This window comes from Dipteris shenzhenensis, chromosome 14 (genome assembly GCF_047967505.1).
Source record: "Dipteris shenzhenensis isolate YYH24624 ecotype China chromosome 14, Dip_SZ_1.0, whole genome shotgun sequence".
NCBI classification, from domain to species: domain Eukaryota; kingdom Viridiplantae; phylum Streptophyta; class Polypodiopsida; order Gleicheniales; family Dipteridaceae; genus Dipteris; species Dipteris shenzhenensis.
This window is the reverse complement of record NC_141609.1, coordinates 6,872,427-6,887,237: the sequence shown is the minus strand read 5'-3', so window position 1 is coordinate 6,887,237 and position 14,811 is coordinate 6,872,427. Positions and strand designations below refer to the sequence as shown.

The following is a 14,811-nucleotide window of genomic DNA, read 5'->3' as shown; positions in this document are numbered from 1 at the left end:
GCATCTATTTATGGTACAGCATATGACCAATTCTGTGACAAGTGCAGAAGAACAAAATGATGTGTGGTATGTTGACTCAGGTGCGTCAAACCACATGACAGGTCATGCAGAATGGATGCAAGATGCAAGGAAGATGGAAAAGCCAGGATTTGTGGAGACTGGTGATGATACTGCACATCCTATTGTGCAGATTGGCAAAATTCCTTTGTCTATGCAGGATGGGAAAAAGAAATACTTGTCTGATGTATTTCATGTCCCGAACATCACCAAGAACCTGGTTTCTGTTGGTCAGATGGTTGAGCAGGGCTTGCAGGTCAGATTTAATCCTCATGGATGTTTTGTTGAGGATATGAAAAATAATGGTCGCTTGATAGCAAAAGGAAAGAAGAAGGGCAGGATGTTTACGTTGGATGCAGACATGCCTGAATTGAGTGCAGCAATGTTTGCACATGGGACCGGTGTAGTTGCAGATATTGATATCTGGCACAAACGCATTGGTCATGTTAATATACAGCGACTTAAATCAATGCAAGCCCAAAATATTGTTGCAGGATTGCCTAAATTCAAGGTTGCAGACATGCACAAGGTTTGTGAAGCCTGTCAATTTGGGAAACAGGCAAGGAAACCTTTTCCTAGGCATGTTCAAGAGAGTAAAAGACCATTGGAATTAATCCACTCTGATGTGTGGACTACAAAAGCTGCATCTATTGGAGGCTGTCACTATTTTGTCACATTTATTGATGACTTCAGCAGAAAACTGTGGGTGTATTTTATGAAAAAGAAAAGTGAAGTGTTTGGATACTTCCAAGCTTTCAAAGCTACGGTTGAAAAAGAAACAGGCCTGCAAATAAAATGCCTAAGGTCAGACGGAGGGGGAGAGTACCTCTCAAATGAGTTTGCAAGGTTCTTGCAGGAGCATGGTATAAAACAGCAATATTCATGCAGTCATACCCCACAGCAAAATGGAATTGCAAAAAGAAAAAACAGGCATATTGGAGAGGTATCTCAGGCTATGCTAAATGAAAAAGATCTACCAGATTATTATTGGGCTGAAGCAGTTGCTACAGCAGTCTATATAATGAACAGGACTCCCACTGCAGCAATACATGGCATGACGCCAGAGGAGATGTATACTGGTAGGAAACCAGATATTTCTCATTTGAAGATTTTTGGTTGCATTGCCTATGTCCATGTGCCAGATGAGCTGAGGTCCAAGTTGGATCCAAAAGCTGAGAAGTGCGTCTTTATTGGTTATTCTCTGCAGCAGAAAGGGTATAGATGCTATAACCCTTCTACACGTAAGTTCACAGTGAGCAGAGATGTTGTTTTTTATGAGATGAGCAGCTGGTATAAACCAGTAAATGTGATGATTGATGTAGATGCACAAAATGGTAATGCTGCACAGAATGCACAGCAGCAATCACAAAATATCAGTGGACCTGGAGTGTCCTCTACCAGTGGTTCACATACTTCGCCATGGACAGGCAGATTGAGATCAGGAGAATCCCCTCAAAGCAATGCAGAGAGTGGTACGCAGGTATCACGAAAAGAAAAGAGAAGGTAGATCAGCCCATGTTTGATGTGAATGCAGGTCACTCTTGTGTGGATGGTGAATCCAGTGGCTCAAATCAGAGCACTGATGATGAGTTGGGTATTCCTTCTGTTGTTACACCTAGAGTAAGGAAGACCAGGGTTGTTTTTAGAGCACCTAGAAGTGAGCCTATTTTGCGCAGGTCTACCAGGGTTAGGTATCCTGTGGATAGGCTGAAATATGATGGATTTACAGCCATTCACTATGCCTATATGGTCAAAGTGATACAGGAACCAGAACCCACTTCTTTTGAGCAAGCCATGGGAAATGAAAAATGGCAGAAAGCCATGGATGAAGAAATGGATGCCTTGGATGCTAATGCTACATGGGAATTGGTGCCTTTGCCTAAAGGCAAGAATGCAATTGGCTGTAAGTGGGTTTATAAGATCAAGCACAATGCAGATGGTTCTGTGAATAGATACGAGGTAGGATTAGTTGTCAAGGGGTATGCACAGACATATGGCATTGATTATGAAGAAACTTTCAGCTCGGTTGCAAGGATGGCAACCGTAAGAGCAGCCATTGCTATGGCTGCATCAAAGGGATGGTCTTTACATCAGATGGATGTAAAGAATGCCTTCTTGCATGGTGATTTGCAAGATGAGGTCTTTATGGAGCAGCCAGCAGGTTATGTTCATGCTACTCATCCTGAGTTTGTTTGCAGGTTGAAGAAAGCCTTGTATGGCTTGAAGCAAGCACCTAGAGCATGGTCTGACAAGATAAGACAGTATCTTGTCACTATTGGCTTTCAGATTTCCAAGGCAGATTTCTCACTCTATGTGAGAAAAACAGAGAAAGGGATTATGCTGCTGGTCATTTATGTTGATGATTTGATCATCACAGGTGATAGTGATGAAGATATCCTTCATGTGAAAATGCTATTGAGGCAGAAGTTTGAGATGAAGGATTTGGGAGAGCTGCATTATTTCTTGGGCATTGAGGTGATTAGATCACTAAGTGGGATACAGCTCTTGCATAGGCAGTATGGATTAGACATGCTATCCAAATATGGGATGACAGGCTGTAAGCCTATTTCAGTTCCTTTGGAGCAGAATGTGAAGCTAAGAGCAGATGCAGGTGAGCTTCTGGAGGACCCTACTATGTACAGACGCATAGTAGGAAGTTTGATTTACATGACTATTACCAGGCCAGATTTGAGCTATGCTGTTGGGTTGGTAAGTCAGTTTATGCAGGCTCCAAGGAAACCGCATTTGGATGCGGCTAGACGCATACTCAGGTATGTGAAGTCCACATTGCAGTATGGACTATTTTATGAGGCTGGGGTTCAGATACAGTTGCATGGATACACTGATGCTGATTGGGCTGGTAGTATTTCTGATAGACGATCTACCAGTGGATATATGTTCTCTTTTGGGAGTGCTACAGTCACTTGGAGCAGCAAGAAACAGCCTACAGTTGCCTTGTTGAGCACAGAGGCTGAGTACAGGGGTGCAGCAATGGCTGCATGTGGGGTAGCTTGGTTGCATAAGCTACTCTATGATATGCATCAGTCTACAGATGGGCCAGTTGTCATTTATTGTGACAACATGAGCAGTATACACTTGGCAAAGAACCCAGTCTTTCATGCTAGAACAAAGCACATTGAGGTGCATTATCACTATGTGCAGGAGAAAGTTTTACTAGGTCTTATTGATCTAGTTTATGTCAGCACAGAGGATCAGGTAGCTAACATATTCACGAAAGCATTGGGCGCAGAGAAGCTGCGCAAGTTCAGAGACCTGCTTGGTGTGCAGGATTTGGGATTGAGCTCGAGGGGGAGTGTTGAGATATCGAGCTCCACTCGAGATATGCCAGGGTGACCGTTGTGTACTTATGTCACCGACTTGTTAGCTGGAGATGCGGTTGGTACATTGCCCACGAATAATAGCTGGATGACAGCTATCCTTATCTACACTAGTTCGTGGCTCAGTTATTATGCCACCTTAGTTAGTTGAGTTTGGTTTGAGACCCACATATAGGGTTCTTCTATTTCTTTATACTAGAGTTCTTTTGGCTTTCACAACTAAGAAGAGGAAAACTGTTTTCAGCCTCCACCTTTGTGTGTATTCCCCCAATTGTTTATGTGAGAAAGCTGCAAGTGAGACTCCTTCCCTCTCTCCCACAATATTCACAAAAAGCCCTTCAAAGAAGTGAACTTAGAAGTGTCAAAACTGATTCCACCAACGAATAGGGAATACCCGCCCATAGCTAGGGAGTGGTTCAAACGTGGTGGCTTAGGGCCTTCCCTATGCACAATTCTATGAAAACAATTTGGCAAATGGAGGCCATCAATTTGTACACACCAACAACAATGACCTTTGAGGTAGTAGGGAGGAGGATCAAGATTACAAAGGAACTAGTCACAGCAGCACTAAAGGGAAAGCATGACAATCATGGCAAGGATTTTGCATAAGCAAGGCAAAGGACAGTGCTCCATTTTGCATAAGCAAGGCAAAGGACCATGTTCAATTTTTGGCTCCTTCCTCTTGAAGAATGTATAGATAAAAAGCATGGACCACTATGTCAATGACTCATCCAAGAAGCAAAGGCGACAAACTGCAGTGGAATCAACTAGGAAAAGATCATCATGAACACCCCATCAACATGCAGGATTCTAAGCTTGTGAGTGGAAAATACAATGGGAGAGAGAGAGGCCAGCCAAAGGAGACAGAGTCACTGAATGCATGCATCCCTTACAAAACAGCCTATAAACAATTCAATGGAGCATACATGGAACAATCACCTTAAAATAACTTTTAAAATACCTATTTTTCCTTTCTTATCACACATCTTCACTAAGGCTTTCCTATGGGAGGCCAAAAACACAAATGCCAGCTAGAAAAAATCCACAAACTGACGACCAACTGACAACCAAAGACGAAGAAAAAAAAGGGATGATGAATCTAGCAATAGCAAAAATAAAACAGTTGGTCATCCCGATTGATTTGCTGAGGATAAGGGAAAGGGGTTAATTGGCCATGCAGATGATGACTAGAGGAGCCATCATACCCCTTTGACATCATGCGATGACAAGGTCCTTGTCTCGAAGACTCGCCTAGTGACAATGGAAGAATGATGCAACTTGCCTCCAAGATCTTCAAGGACAAACTCAAGACTAAATTGAAGACCTATTGTAGGAGCTTCGCAATCCCCAAAACCATGAAAGATTCAAGAAAAAGGACTCGATGATGATAACAATACACATAATGCAAGAGGAGGGGGTGTGTCAACATTGACAACACATGCTGCTTCTAAACAACTAGCCTCGAAAGAGAAAGCAGCAATGGGTCCGATGGGAGGCCAAGGCAATGTAAAGACCCCAAAAGGGGAGGTTTCCACAACCACCATCTCTTTGAAAGAGACCAAAGGAACTAGTTCAATCACAATCAACAACAGGTTAAAGGGTGGAAAAAAGCATAAAAGGCCCTAAGAAGATAAGCGCATGCCACAAAACAGGTGATTGACAAAGAAATTGGGAAGGGATGAGAAAGCCTAGAGGGTTGATACCAAGCATGACTTTGAGAATAGGGGGTGAAAATTGGTATTTATTGCCAAGGCAATGGAAAGACCCCAAAAGGGGAGGTTTCCACAACCACCATCTCTTTGAAAGAGACCAAAGGAACTAGTTGAATCACAATCAACAACAGGTTAAAGGGTGGAAAAAAGCATAAAAGGCCCTGAGAAGATAAGCACATGCCACAAAACAAGTGATTGACAAAGAAATTGGGAAGGGATGAGAAAGCCTAGAGGGTTGATACCAAGCATGACTTTGAGAATAGGGGGTGAAAATTGGTATTAATGACTGAAAAATGGGGGGAAGGATGGGGGGAGGGAGAGGGCGAGGAATAAATTGCACAAATTAAGGGGGAGGGATAAGTTGCCAAGTGTCCTCACTAGAGGTGACTATTGTCAATACGAGAATCTTTCAAATCACTCTAGCCATATAAGTCAATACGTTATGCAAGACGATCAGTATATCCCAGTCTATCAAATGACCTCTATCTCCTAGAAGGCTAGGGATATGAATAACTTGACCTGAAAACCTCCGATCCAATGTTATAGATATTAGATCCGCATAGGACTAGTGAGTGTCCATATAAGACGGCAACCAATTAGCAAGTATCCTACTACAAGTGCCAAGAATCTCACTTTTTTAAGGATTGTCCATACAAGCATGACCAAACCATGCCATTGGAAATGACCTCCAATGCAAGTGCATTGTCGTGCTCTGGTCGTGGAGTGGATCATCTCTACAAGGAGTGCCTGATGATGCAAAGGCCACCTAGAACTACCACCAACCCTAAATCTAGCATCAACTTGCTGAGGGTAGAAAGAGTCCAAGTGTCTTTGGTGTCCTTGAATTTAATAACCACAGCCCCAGCAAGAGCCTTTAGTAAGAAACTCCATAAGCAACCCAAAAGAGATAAGGCTAGTACATCTCAACCTAGAGAGACAACTAGAAAGAGTGCAGTTAAAGTGGGAAAAGGTTGTGATAAGGTGATTATTCAAAATGGGTCTGATGAGGATACAACCACCTTGTCCACCTCATCCTCTTCTAGTCAAAAGGTAGGGCTGAAACCTGGGGTGTGTACTGATGCTTTAGTAGCTCTTCTTGATGAGTGGGTTGTTTGCCCACCCGGGGTATTTTGTCTCTTATTCTATACATGATACATATATGCAATGAGCATTTTCTCATGGGGTAATTTTCATACTTAATTGAAGTTTTTTGATACTTAATAAAAGTCTTCTCTTTGAAAAAAAGTTAAGCGACAAGGTGTAAAACATTTTAAGCATAATCTTTGAATATTGTGGACTTTGAAGAAAGCATTGCTGGCTATTACACTAGTGTGTGTGATATATCAACATTTATGATAGAACACTCAGCATGATGCCTTTGAATGGTCATAGTTTAGATAGATGCTTGAGAAAGAGTGGGACAAGGCAACCTACCATTGCATGCATATTTTTTTATAGGTAGATTGCCATCTCTATAGAGGGGACAAGACAAATGAATGGTTTCTCTATCTTAAAGTCCAATAACTTTGAGGCATTTTTACATTGAGAAATTAAAAATATAAAATTATCTAAATCCAACTTCTAGGATATCTTGTATGGTCCCACAATAATTTAGCTATGAGAAAGGAGATGGCATTTGATGTTCTTGCTTGACTATTTTATATAAATTTAGCCATGAACCTCCACAATCATATGTGGCCCTCTTTGCATCAACTCCATTCCAAAAAAATGTTGCTTGTGTGACCACAATGCACCATAGTTTTTATACTACAAGAAAAAGAAACAGTCAAGCAATGATCATGAAATATTAAAAGTGAAATATTTTAGATGTAGAAGGTGTAGAACTATGATCTTAAAAAATATCATTGGATTTTTAAAGTTCCATAAGTTGGGAGTGATATAGATGTGAACATGAAATTTTATAATATGTAAATGTTGAATCAACAAAAAAAAAGAACAAGGTAAATCAAAATTCTAAATTCCACCGGCTATGTTCAATGATTTTGAATTTTTATATGTTTTATGTTTTTTTAATGCATTGACAACAATAATAGCAGTAGAGAGATGAGGACAAAAACCAAATGCATCACATAAGTATGTTACTACTATAACTTCGATTAGGTTCCTAATATGTTTTCTTTTGTTTTATTTTCAATGAAATGACTTATGTTATGTAGAAAAAATGTTGATGGAAAGAGTAAAGCATGTAAAGCATGAAAGATAGAATACCCTAAGTGGGTGCAAACTTGCTTATCAAGAAGAGCTGGTAAAGCTCCAAGTTTGATGTTGCACTTGCTCAGGACCAATAGCGTGTGATCTTGGTCCTACTACGGGAAGGTATAGCATGGCATACCGCCATGATTACCCTGCCTAATCATAATTGGATGAGCAGTTGTTATAGGAGGTACTGGAGAGGAATAAAAATAGCAGACCAGAGCAGGAGGGGACAGATCAGCTAACTAAATGAGTTCCCATGTTTGAAAAATGCTGGGAGAATGGAGCTCAAGAGGAGGGGGCATGCCTGCAACAAACTAAGAGGGGGGGAAATTCGCCCAAAAAATCCCACAGCCTCTTGAATACGATTGGGGATTGTCTAGGGGAGGTGTACGTGGGAGGAGGGTCAAGCATGGGTTGAGGGGGAGGGGGGTTGGGGGGGATGGTTTGAGTGGTCCCCGATGTAAGAGGAGTAACCAGGCCTCTCCACCCTCTACCTCAACATGGCCTTGCCCCACAAAAAGGAGCACTCCCATTGGTACACCTCAAATCCCTCACTAACCTCTTGAAATTAGAAAACACTATTTGAGGGGCCTTTGGAGAACATTTGGGTATATAAAGGTTGTAAAGTTACTTTAGTTTAAAAGCATCATAGCCGCATAGTTCTCCTAGCTATCAAACTACCATGGATTCTGCTAAGTCTGCCTTCGACGATTTCATCTCCTATACTACATTAGTTGATACGGAGGAGTTATTTTTATTATTTGATGAGAGCATAGATGTCCTAGACACCTACTTGGGAGCCCAAGATGATTTTGAAGACCTCATCAAGTATATGCAAGACCACATCGAGAGTTTTGCATATCAACTTAATGAATCTACAAAAAATGGGTCTTAATTGATTACTTGAAGTACTTGTTCAATCAGAACCCAGGTTCGTGAAGCGTTTAGACCGCTTTCAAGCCCAGCTCACACCCCAAGGGTTTAGGGAGGTTGACACTGATGACCACCTAGCATGTGGAGTCATCGGAAACACAGGAAATAGGTTCCTATCCTGGGAAATGACCTTTATTTCCCTTCTCTAGGAAGGACAAATGGAAGAGGAGGCCTCAACCTCAAGCCCTAACCCTGCCCTTGCCCTTGTCCCTACCCCTACTGATCCTCTTGTTTCTGTAGATGAGCCCAACATCTACAATGAAGAGCCCATTGTTAAAGAAGCCTCCACATCTCACTCCGAACAGTAAGAGACCCCTGGATCCATCCTTGTTGATAAAGAGGCAGGGATCGAGCATGATGACTCCATAGCGGTAAGAAACTATGAGCTTTGAAATTGGTATAATTATGCTTTATCGGCCTTCTAACATAATGTTGGATTATTGCAGGAGGCATTTGAGGTCGACCTCTTCTCATCTCGGCAATGCCTTGTTTGTAGTAGCTTCAGCCGAGTTCGCTCACTCGCACATTACCTCAGCCAAGCAAAAGGACACTTTGTGGTTATCCACACAAAGTTTTCACCACGAGGCACTGAGAACCTCCTGAAGTGCAAGGCCTTGTCATGGGTGATTGGTCATGCTGACATCAATCAGAATGCTGACAAGGTCATTCTGGTGAACCGCATGGCTGCCCTCAATGCTTTTGGAACCAATTTTCAAGATATGGCATTGACAAAAGCAACCATGTCCCTTGTAGCAAACGACAAGAGCCTTAATGCTCTATCGACTAGGTTTAGAGCTAGGAGTCTATTTGGGAATTCAAAGCCCAATATTCTCAATGTTCTAGATGTTGCAAAGAAGAAAGACGAGCTATAAAGCCTTTTTGTACAAAAAATTTATTTTATATAAATACAAATATACTTTTTCTATAGTCCCCCATTTTGCCTTCTAGCAATCTAGCAAGAATCTCACCCTGGTGCAGAAACCCGCCACAGTGCGTATGGAGCTTATTCGACATCAAACAGGCTCCATACACGTCGTGGTGGATTTTTGCATTTCTGGGCTTCCCGCACAATGCTGAGCACTTTTGCCTTCTTTGCCAGGTCGTAAAAACTTCATTTAGCCACTCAAATTTACACTGAACTTATGTAAATGCCAACCTACATCTGCTTGAGATAACCTACATCTACTTGAGACATACAGGTCTACAAATGGTACTCGTAGTCTTGAGTGGAAGCCGAAGCAAGTTAGTCCCGACAAGATAAAGCTGAAACCTGTCAATATATCTATCATACACAGAAGTCGAAGAACGACGATGTCTACAACTTCCTCCAACAAGATAAACTTCGATTCCGACGTCAGACACGCTCGATGGCTCAAGCTCGTGCACCACGAGTACTAGCTGCAGCTACTGCAGAAAATACAGACACCTGCCACAGCCTCGCGATCATCACAAACTCCTCATATTCGTGGTTATCAATGTCGAGCACGAGCCTCCCAAGGGGGATCACATGTACATATTCCTCATCCCGACGACATCGAGGCAGAGATGAGGCAAAGCAAGAGCGGCATTGGCAAACGCCACACACTCAAAGGACTCAGATCAGTTGCTAGCCACAAGTTGGTTCGAGGGTGATACTTCCCCTTCCTCTCGAGAATGCAGATTCATCTTCTAAGGATAGTGAGGAGGCAGCAAATCTTGGAGAAGAGCACAGGCACTAGGCTCCCCTAGCTCGAGAGACTAGAGTGTAGGCTGCAGTAGCTAGCTTGTAGCCTGCTGCCTGTACGCCTTAGAGGCTTGGACCATGGTTTTATGGATCATGTATATAGTTGTCAGTTTATCATTCTGACATCAGACATGTTACATGTAATACATTTTGTTATCTTTTACCCCAAAAAAAAAACATAAAGTGGCTAACCAGCCCAACAATAACCACAATTTGTGCCTCCGCCAGACCCTAGCGGGGCCTCTGGCAGGCCGTGTGCCTACCTATCCTGCTACACTGTACAGTCCGGCACACAAGTCTCTATGTTGGCGTTTGTACTGCCCTAGAGGGTAGTACCCTCAAAGGACACAGTCCTCCATGTAAAAGCCCATGTGGCATTTGCCTCAGTCTCCACAAAACCTAACAAGATCAAGCCCTCTTGCTCTCTTCATAAAGGGGCTCACCGGTAGGGCATCCAGCACTAACCCCTAAGATCGTCTGTAATACCATTGGGCATAACAGATAACTCCACTCACAAAAATGCCATGGCACCTCTACAAGAGTGAGATCCTCCATCAATGTAAGTGCAGATATTACGGGTACCACCATTGTTGAAGCAACAACAAAGTATAGCTTTGCTTCTATAGAGCAGGCTGCAGAAAGTACATGGGCTCCATGCCAAACAGAATTTCTGTTTGAGCTCCACAAAAAGAACCACAGAAGCTCCTGTCAAATAGCTATAGTCCTCGATTGAGTGGTTCTCAGGAAGGTATATTTGTGAAAGCAGATGAATCAGGTTAGAGCAAGTGTTACAGAAGAACGTCTGTAACAGGGTTAAGCATAAAAGATAACCACTCGAAGAATTGTCATGAGCACCTCACCAAGAGGAGAATCCTGCCTCTCTAAGAGTAGGGCCCTCACACAACTAATTAGAAGCATGGCATCACTTCAATGTGGATTGCCATTGTTTGAAGCAACAACAGGTTCACCCAAAATTTCCATAGATATTGCTGCAAGGGTTTCAAGAAAAGCCAGTATGCAGAAGTCCTATTGTTAAATCGAAAACTTAAAAGTGACTGCTACTAGCATGGGCACGATTAAGTGCTCAACACACACATGGACTCTCCAAAACAAAGCAGAGATAGAAGGGGGGGAAGAATGCACATAAGCTTTAGTGGAGCTGTCAGCTGATTGGTTAGCTGCAATTTGCCAAAATCCAACAACAATACAAGGGCTGACAAAGTTGATCACTTGGACTTGGGCCTATGTACACAAGCTGGGACATTCTCTTTTCACCCACTCGCTTGCTTTGCAGAATGCTCCATGGCTCGAAGCACACAAAGGACAATTTGGCTAAGGCTAGCTCTAGGAAAAGACTACTATCTAAAATTTTATCATCAGCAACTGCACATATTGGTGGCAATGGATATAAGTTGAAGACAATTTATGATAGGAAAACCCATAAATAAAGAGAACACGATACATGCTATGCAAATAGGACTCATACAAAGAAACCTGCTCTTTCATCTCAATATTGCAATCATGTGTCTTCTTCCCAAATAGCCACTGCAAAATCCACGACTCATAAAAAGTCACACGAATGTAGCCACAGTAAACTCACTGTAGGGAATGGCATTGCAAAAGCAACAACTCTTACAAAGTCACACAGATGTGATAACAAGCAACTATCATGATGTCAAACGGCTAAAATTTTCAATCCACCTTCCTCTCACATGTGAAATCTACCATACAGTATTTATTTATGATGCAGAAACCAACAAGCAGTACACCCCCCCCCCCCCCAAACACCCCAAAAGAAAAGGGTTCACTAACATTGCTGGCTCCCAACACACCAAAAAAATCCTTCTCAACTGTTTACATAAGCCAAAGATATTGGCACAATGTCCTTCAACCCTTTCAAACAAGGCAATTGGAAAAAACCAACTAGAACACTCCCTGGGATAAACATGTGAGACTTTTCTACCACCTGAAACATAGAGCGTACACATGGAAAGATATGGAAGCAAGAAGAACTCTTTTATTCAGATGGTAAGACCCAGAAGGGGAATCACAGACAAGCAAGACTTACATGTACATTGATGAGAATATTGATGATCAATCTAGCCCTTCCCTCCCCCATCCTCAGCAAACTTGACACATTCGTTCCAATGAAAGTCTTCAATGCAGAAGGGCTATACAAGGGGCTGAGTGCACTAATTTGCTAGCTAGAACAAACCTATTCAGCCAGAATCATTTATAATTTTATTCCCAATTGACCAGAAAGCATACACTTGCTCGTTGCACCACCTGGAAGGTCTTGATCTTCCGAAAAGACAGATCCTTTAGCTTTACAAAGAGAACGGCATTATAATACAGTCTCAATGTGTGCCTTTGACATTGCCATCTATGAAGAATCTCCACCGTCTGTTTGTTGTTTGGCCAGTCTCTTCTCCCTTTGCTGCTCCTTCTGCAAAAGTGAATGACTTTTGGTACAAGAGCACATATAAAAAGCAGCCAAATCACCAGAACACATTTGTATACCTTTGTAAGACTTAAAATATATCCAATCATACAAATTCAGATTTTTTTCTACAAGTGCTAAATTCTACAAAGAAATAAAAGAGAAAATGAAAGAGAAGAAAAAGATCTTTTCTTAATTCCATTACCCATTCATCTAGGACTCCTCCAGCAGCCACTGTCTTTTGAACCTTCTCCTCTGGAGGTTTTCTGCGGGCCTGTTGAGCTGCTTCTGCCTCTGCTAAGCGTTTCTTTAACTTCTCGATCTCCTTCACAATATAAAAACAAAAAAGAGCTGCACATCAGAATAGAGATTGTTTCACTCAAACGCACTATGAGCACCTTATCTGTACAATTCATTATCTTCAGATTGTCAAGTCCAGATGCAATGATGCTGGAAAAACAGTAAAAATGCTCACAGGAGATTGGCCTTGTGGATCCAAAAAAACCACTCGCAGCACTCGCTCAACTGCCACATACTCCTTTTGCTCCTCAAACTGGGGAACGTACCATAACATGCACTTGTTACAAAGTCATGGCTAACAATCTTGTAACTTACTATGTGAAAGATCCTCCTTTTAACATACCAGCTCTGGAGTGAACTCTGCTCCTTGCTTTACTTTTAAACTCACTATCTTAAACTTGTCCTTGCTTTTCTTCTCCTGATTTTGTTCAGGCGGCTCTACAAACTTTACAACTGCAGGCCATCTTGAATATGTTAAGCATTGATTAACCACAAAACGTTTTTTAAAAGCCCCAAAGGCTCCTCTTCTTCTAAAAAACCCTATTTTAACATATTTAAGCTGAGTTATAATCGAGATTCAGGCATGTACATTAGAACACGAAAGAAACCGTTTGCCACAAATGACCACTCCGCAATATAATCCCCAAGCCCCTCTCCTCTGATCTCAAAGGCAGCCAAGCAAGAAAACTAGTTGCTTAGTTGCTGATCCGTGAGTTTGTGAGCTTCCAAAGAGTAACCAAGGGACTCACCGGTGGCTATGATAGTCTCGCCCGGAGCAAGGATACCACTAGGAGGGCGCATGAAACAGCTCTTGGGAGCGTTTGTTTGAAACTGCATGCCAATCACAGCAGTCAGATCGAGGCGGATATCGTACATAGAGAATTGCAGAACGGTTGATCCTAGCCACAGTCCGCTCACCTTGAAGGCGACCGGTGATCGGCTTGTATTCTTAATCCTGACAGCACTTGAAACCTGCTTCCCGGGTTCGTCTAGTGCAGAAATAAATGCCAACGTGAGACCACAAAAATATTTATGGGCTTGTATGTGGTGCTAAGAGAGCGAAATCAGGTTAAAGTCTGGAGCCTCGCTGCATTCCTGAATCCTCAAAAGTCAGACGTCATACACGCCTCGTGTTAATCTGCAAGATCCAAGACACTTACAGAGAAAATAAAGTCTCTTGTCGGGGTTAAGGCGCAATCGACGCCTAGTAACCAAAAGGGCCTTCGCAATGGCTGCGATGGACGTCGACTTGGCAGCCTCCACGCTTCCGTCTTGAGTCTGCTGCGGCTCATTCTGCCGAAAAGCTGCAGATGCAGGGGCCACAACGTCGGGCTTGTCCGCTAAATCACGATGCGACCAAGGCATTCTCTTTATGTGGCTACCAAACTTCATAAGCGTGGGCTAAATCCGATCTTACAAAAAATCTGACTGTTAGTGTCTGCGATTCGAGTAGGGAAGATTTCAGAGGCAAGGAAGCATGAAAGGCGGGTGGGGAAGAAGAGGGGGGGGGGGGGAGGAATGTGAAAAAGGATAGCTGGAAGAGACGAAGGGGAAGGAAATCAGGCGACAATAAGGCAGGGAAATGAAGCAGGGGAGGGGAGCTTGGAGCAGGCGTCAGCCATAGCCTCTTGAGCTTGCAAGAGCTTTTGGTTGATTGAGGGATTTGAGAACAATTTCAACAGCAATTATTATTTCATAGATTTTGGGTGGAAAATTATCACCACTCACCACCACCTTAGTCAACGCACCATTTCCTACACCACACGTTTGTGCCCCACCTATCTCTCTTGCCTAAGAGCACCTCCCCGCGTCGGCCCATCCGGCCCCACTAGCAGCTTCCTTTCCCCTCCCCATGGTTTTGGATCCTGCCTGCTCGACTAGACTCAGCATTTTGCCAAAATCACCCCCTCCTGCCCAGCATTAGGTTGCTCAACTAGAAGAGCAGGTCACCTTGCGCTGTTTTCAAGTGCTCACAGCAAGTTGACATGTTTGGGGGTGGGCTGCAACCTGATGTGGCTAGTGTAGTCGCAGCTACTAGCTCCAAACATGGCAGCTTTAGCAACCCGCCTGCTAGCTTTCCAGTCACAGCAC

The 14,811-nt window shown here is 42.9% G+C and overlaps 1 protein-coding gene across 2 annotated transcripts; it reads right to left on the bottom strand.

Moving 5' to 3' along the window:
- Positions 1-12,198: 12,198 nt before the first annotated feature.
- On the bottom strand, positions 12,199-14,375 carry LOC147894128 (vesicle-associated protein 4-2-like). Of its 2 annotated transcripts, none has more exons than XM_087384655.1 (7): positions 13,881-14,375; positions 13,639-13,709; positions 13,470-13,551; positions 13,064-13,173; positions 12,881-12,973; positions 12,626-12,745; positions 12,199-12,426 (listed from the first exon to the last, which is right to left on the bottom strand). In XM_087384655.1, the coding sequence occupies exons 1-7, from the start codon at positions 14,110-14,112 to the stop codon at positions 12,364-12,366; spliced, it is 771 nt and encodes a 256-aa protein (XP_087240781.1). In that variant the 5' UTR covers positions 14,113-14,375; the 3' UTR covers positions 12,199-12,363. The 2 variants fall into 2 exon arrangements, with proteins under 2 accessions (XP_087240781.1, XP_087240782.1); XM_087384656.1 differs by having other exon boundaries at positions 12,896-12,973.
- Between the last annotated feature and the right edge of the window lie 436 nt (positions 14,376-14,811).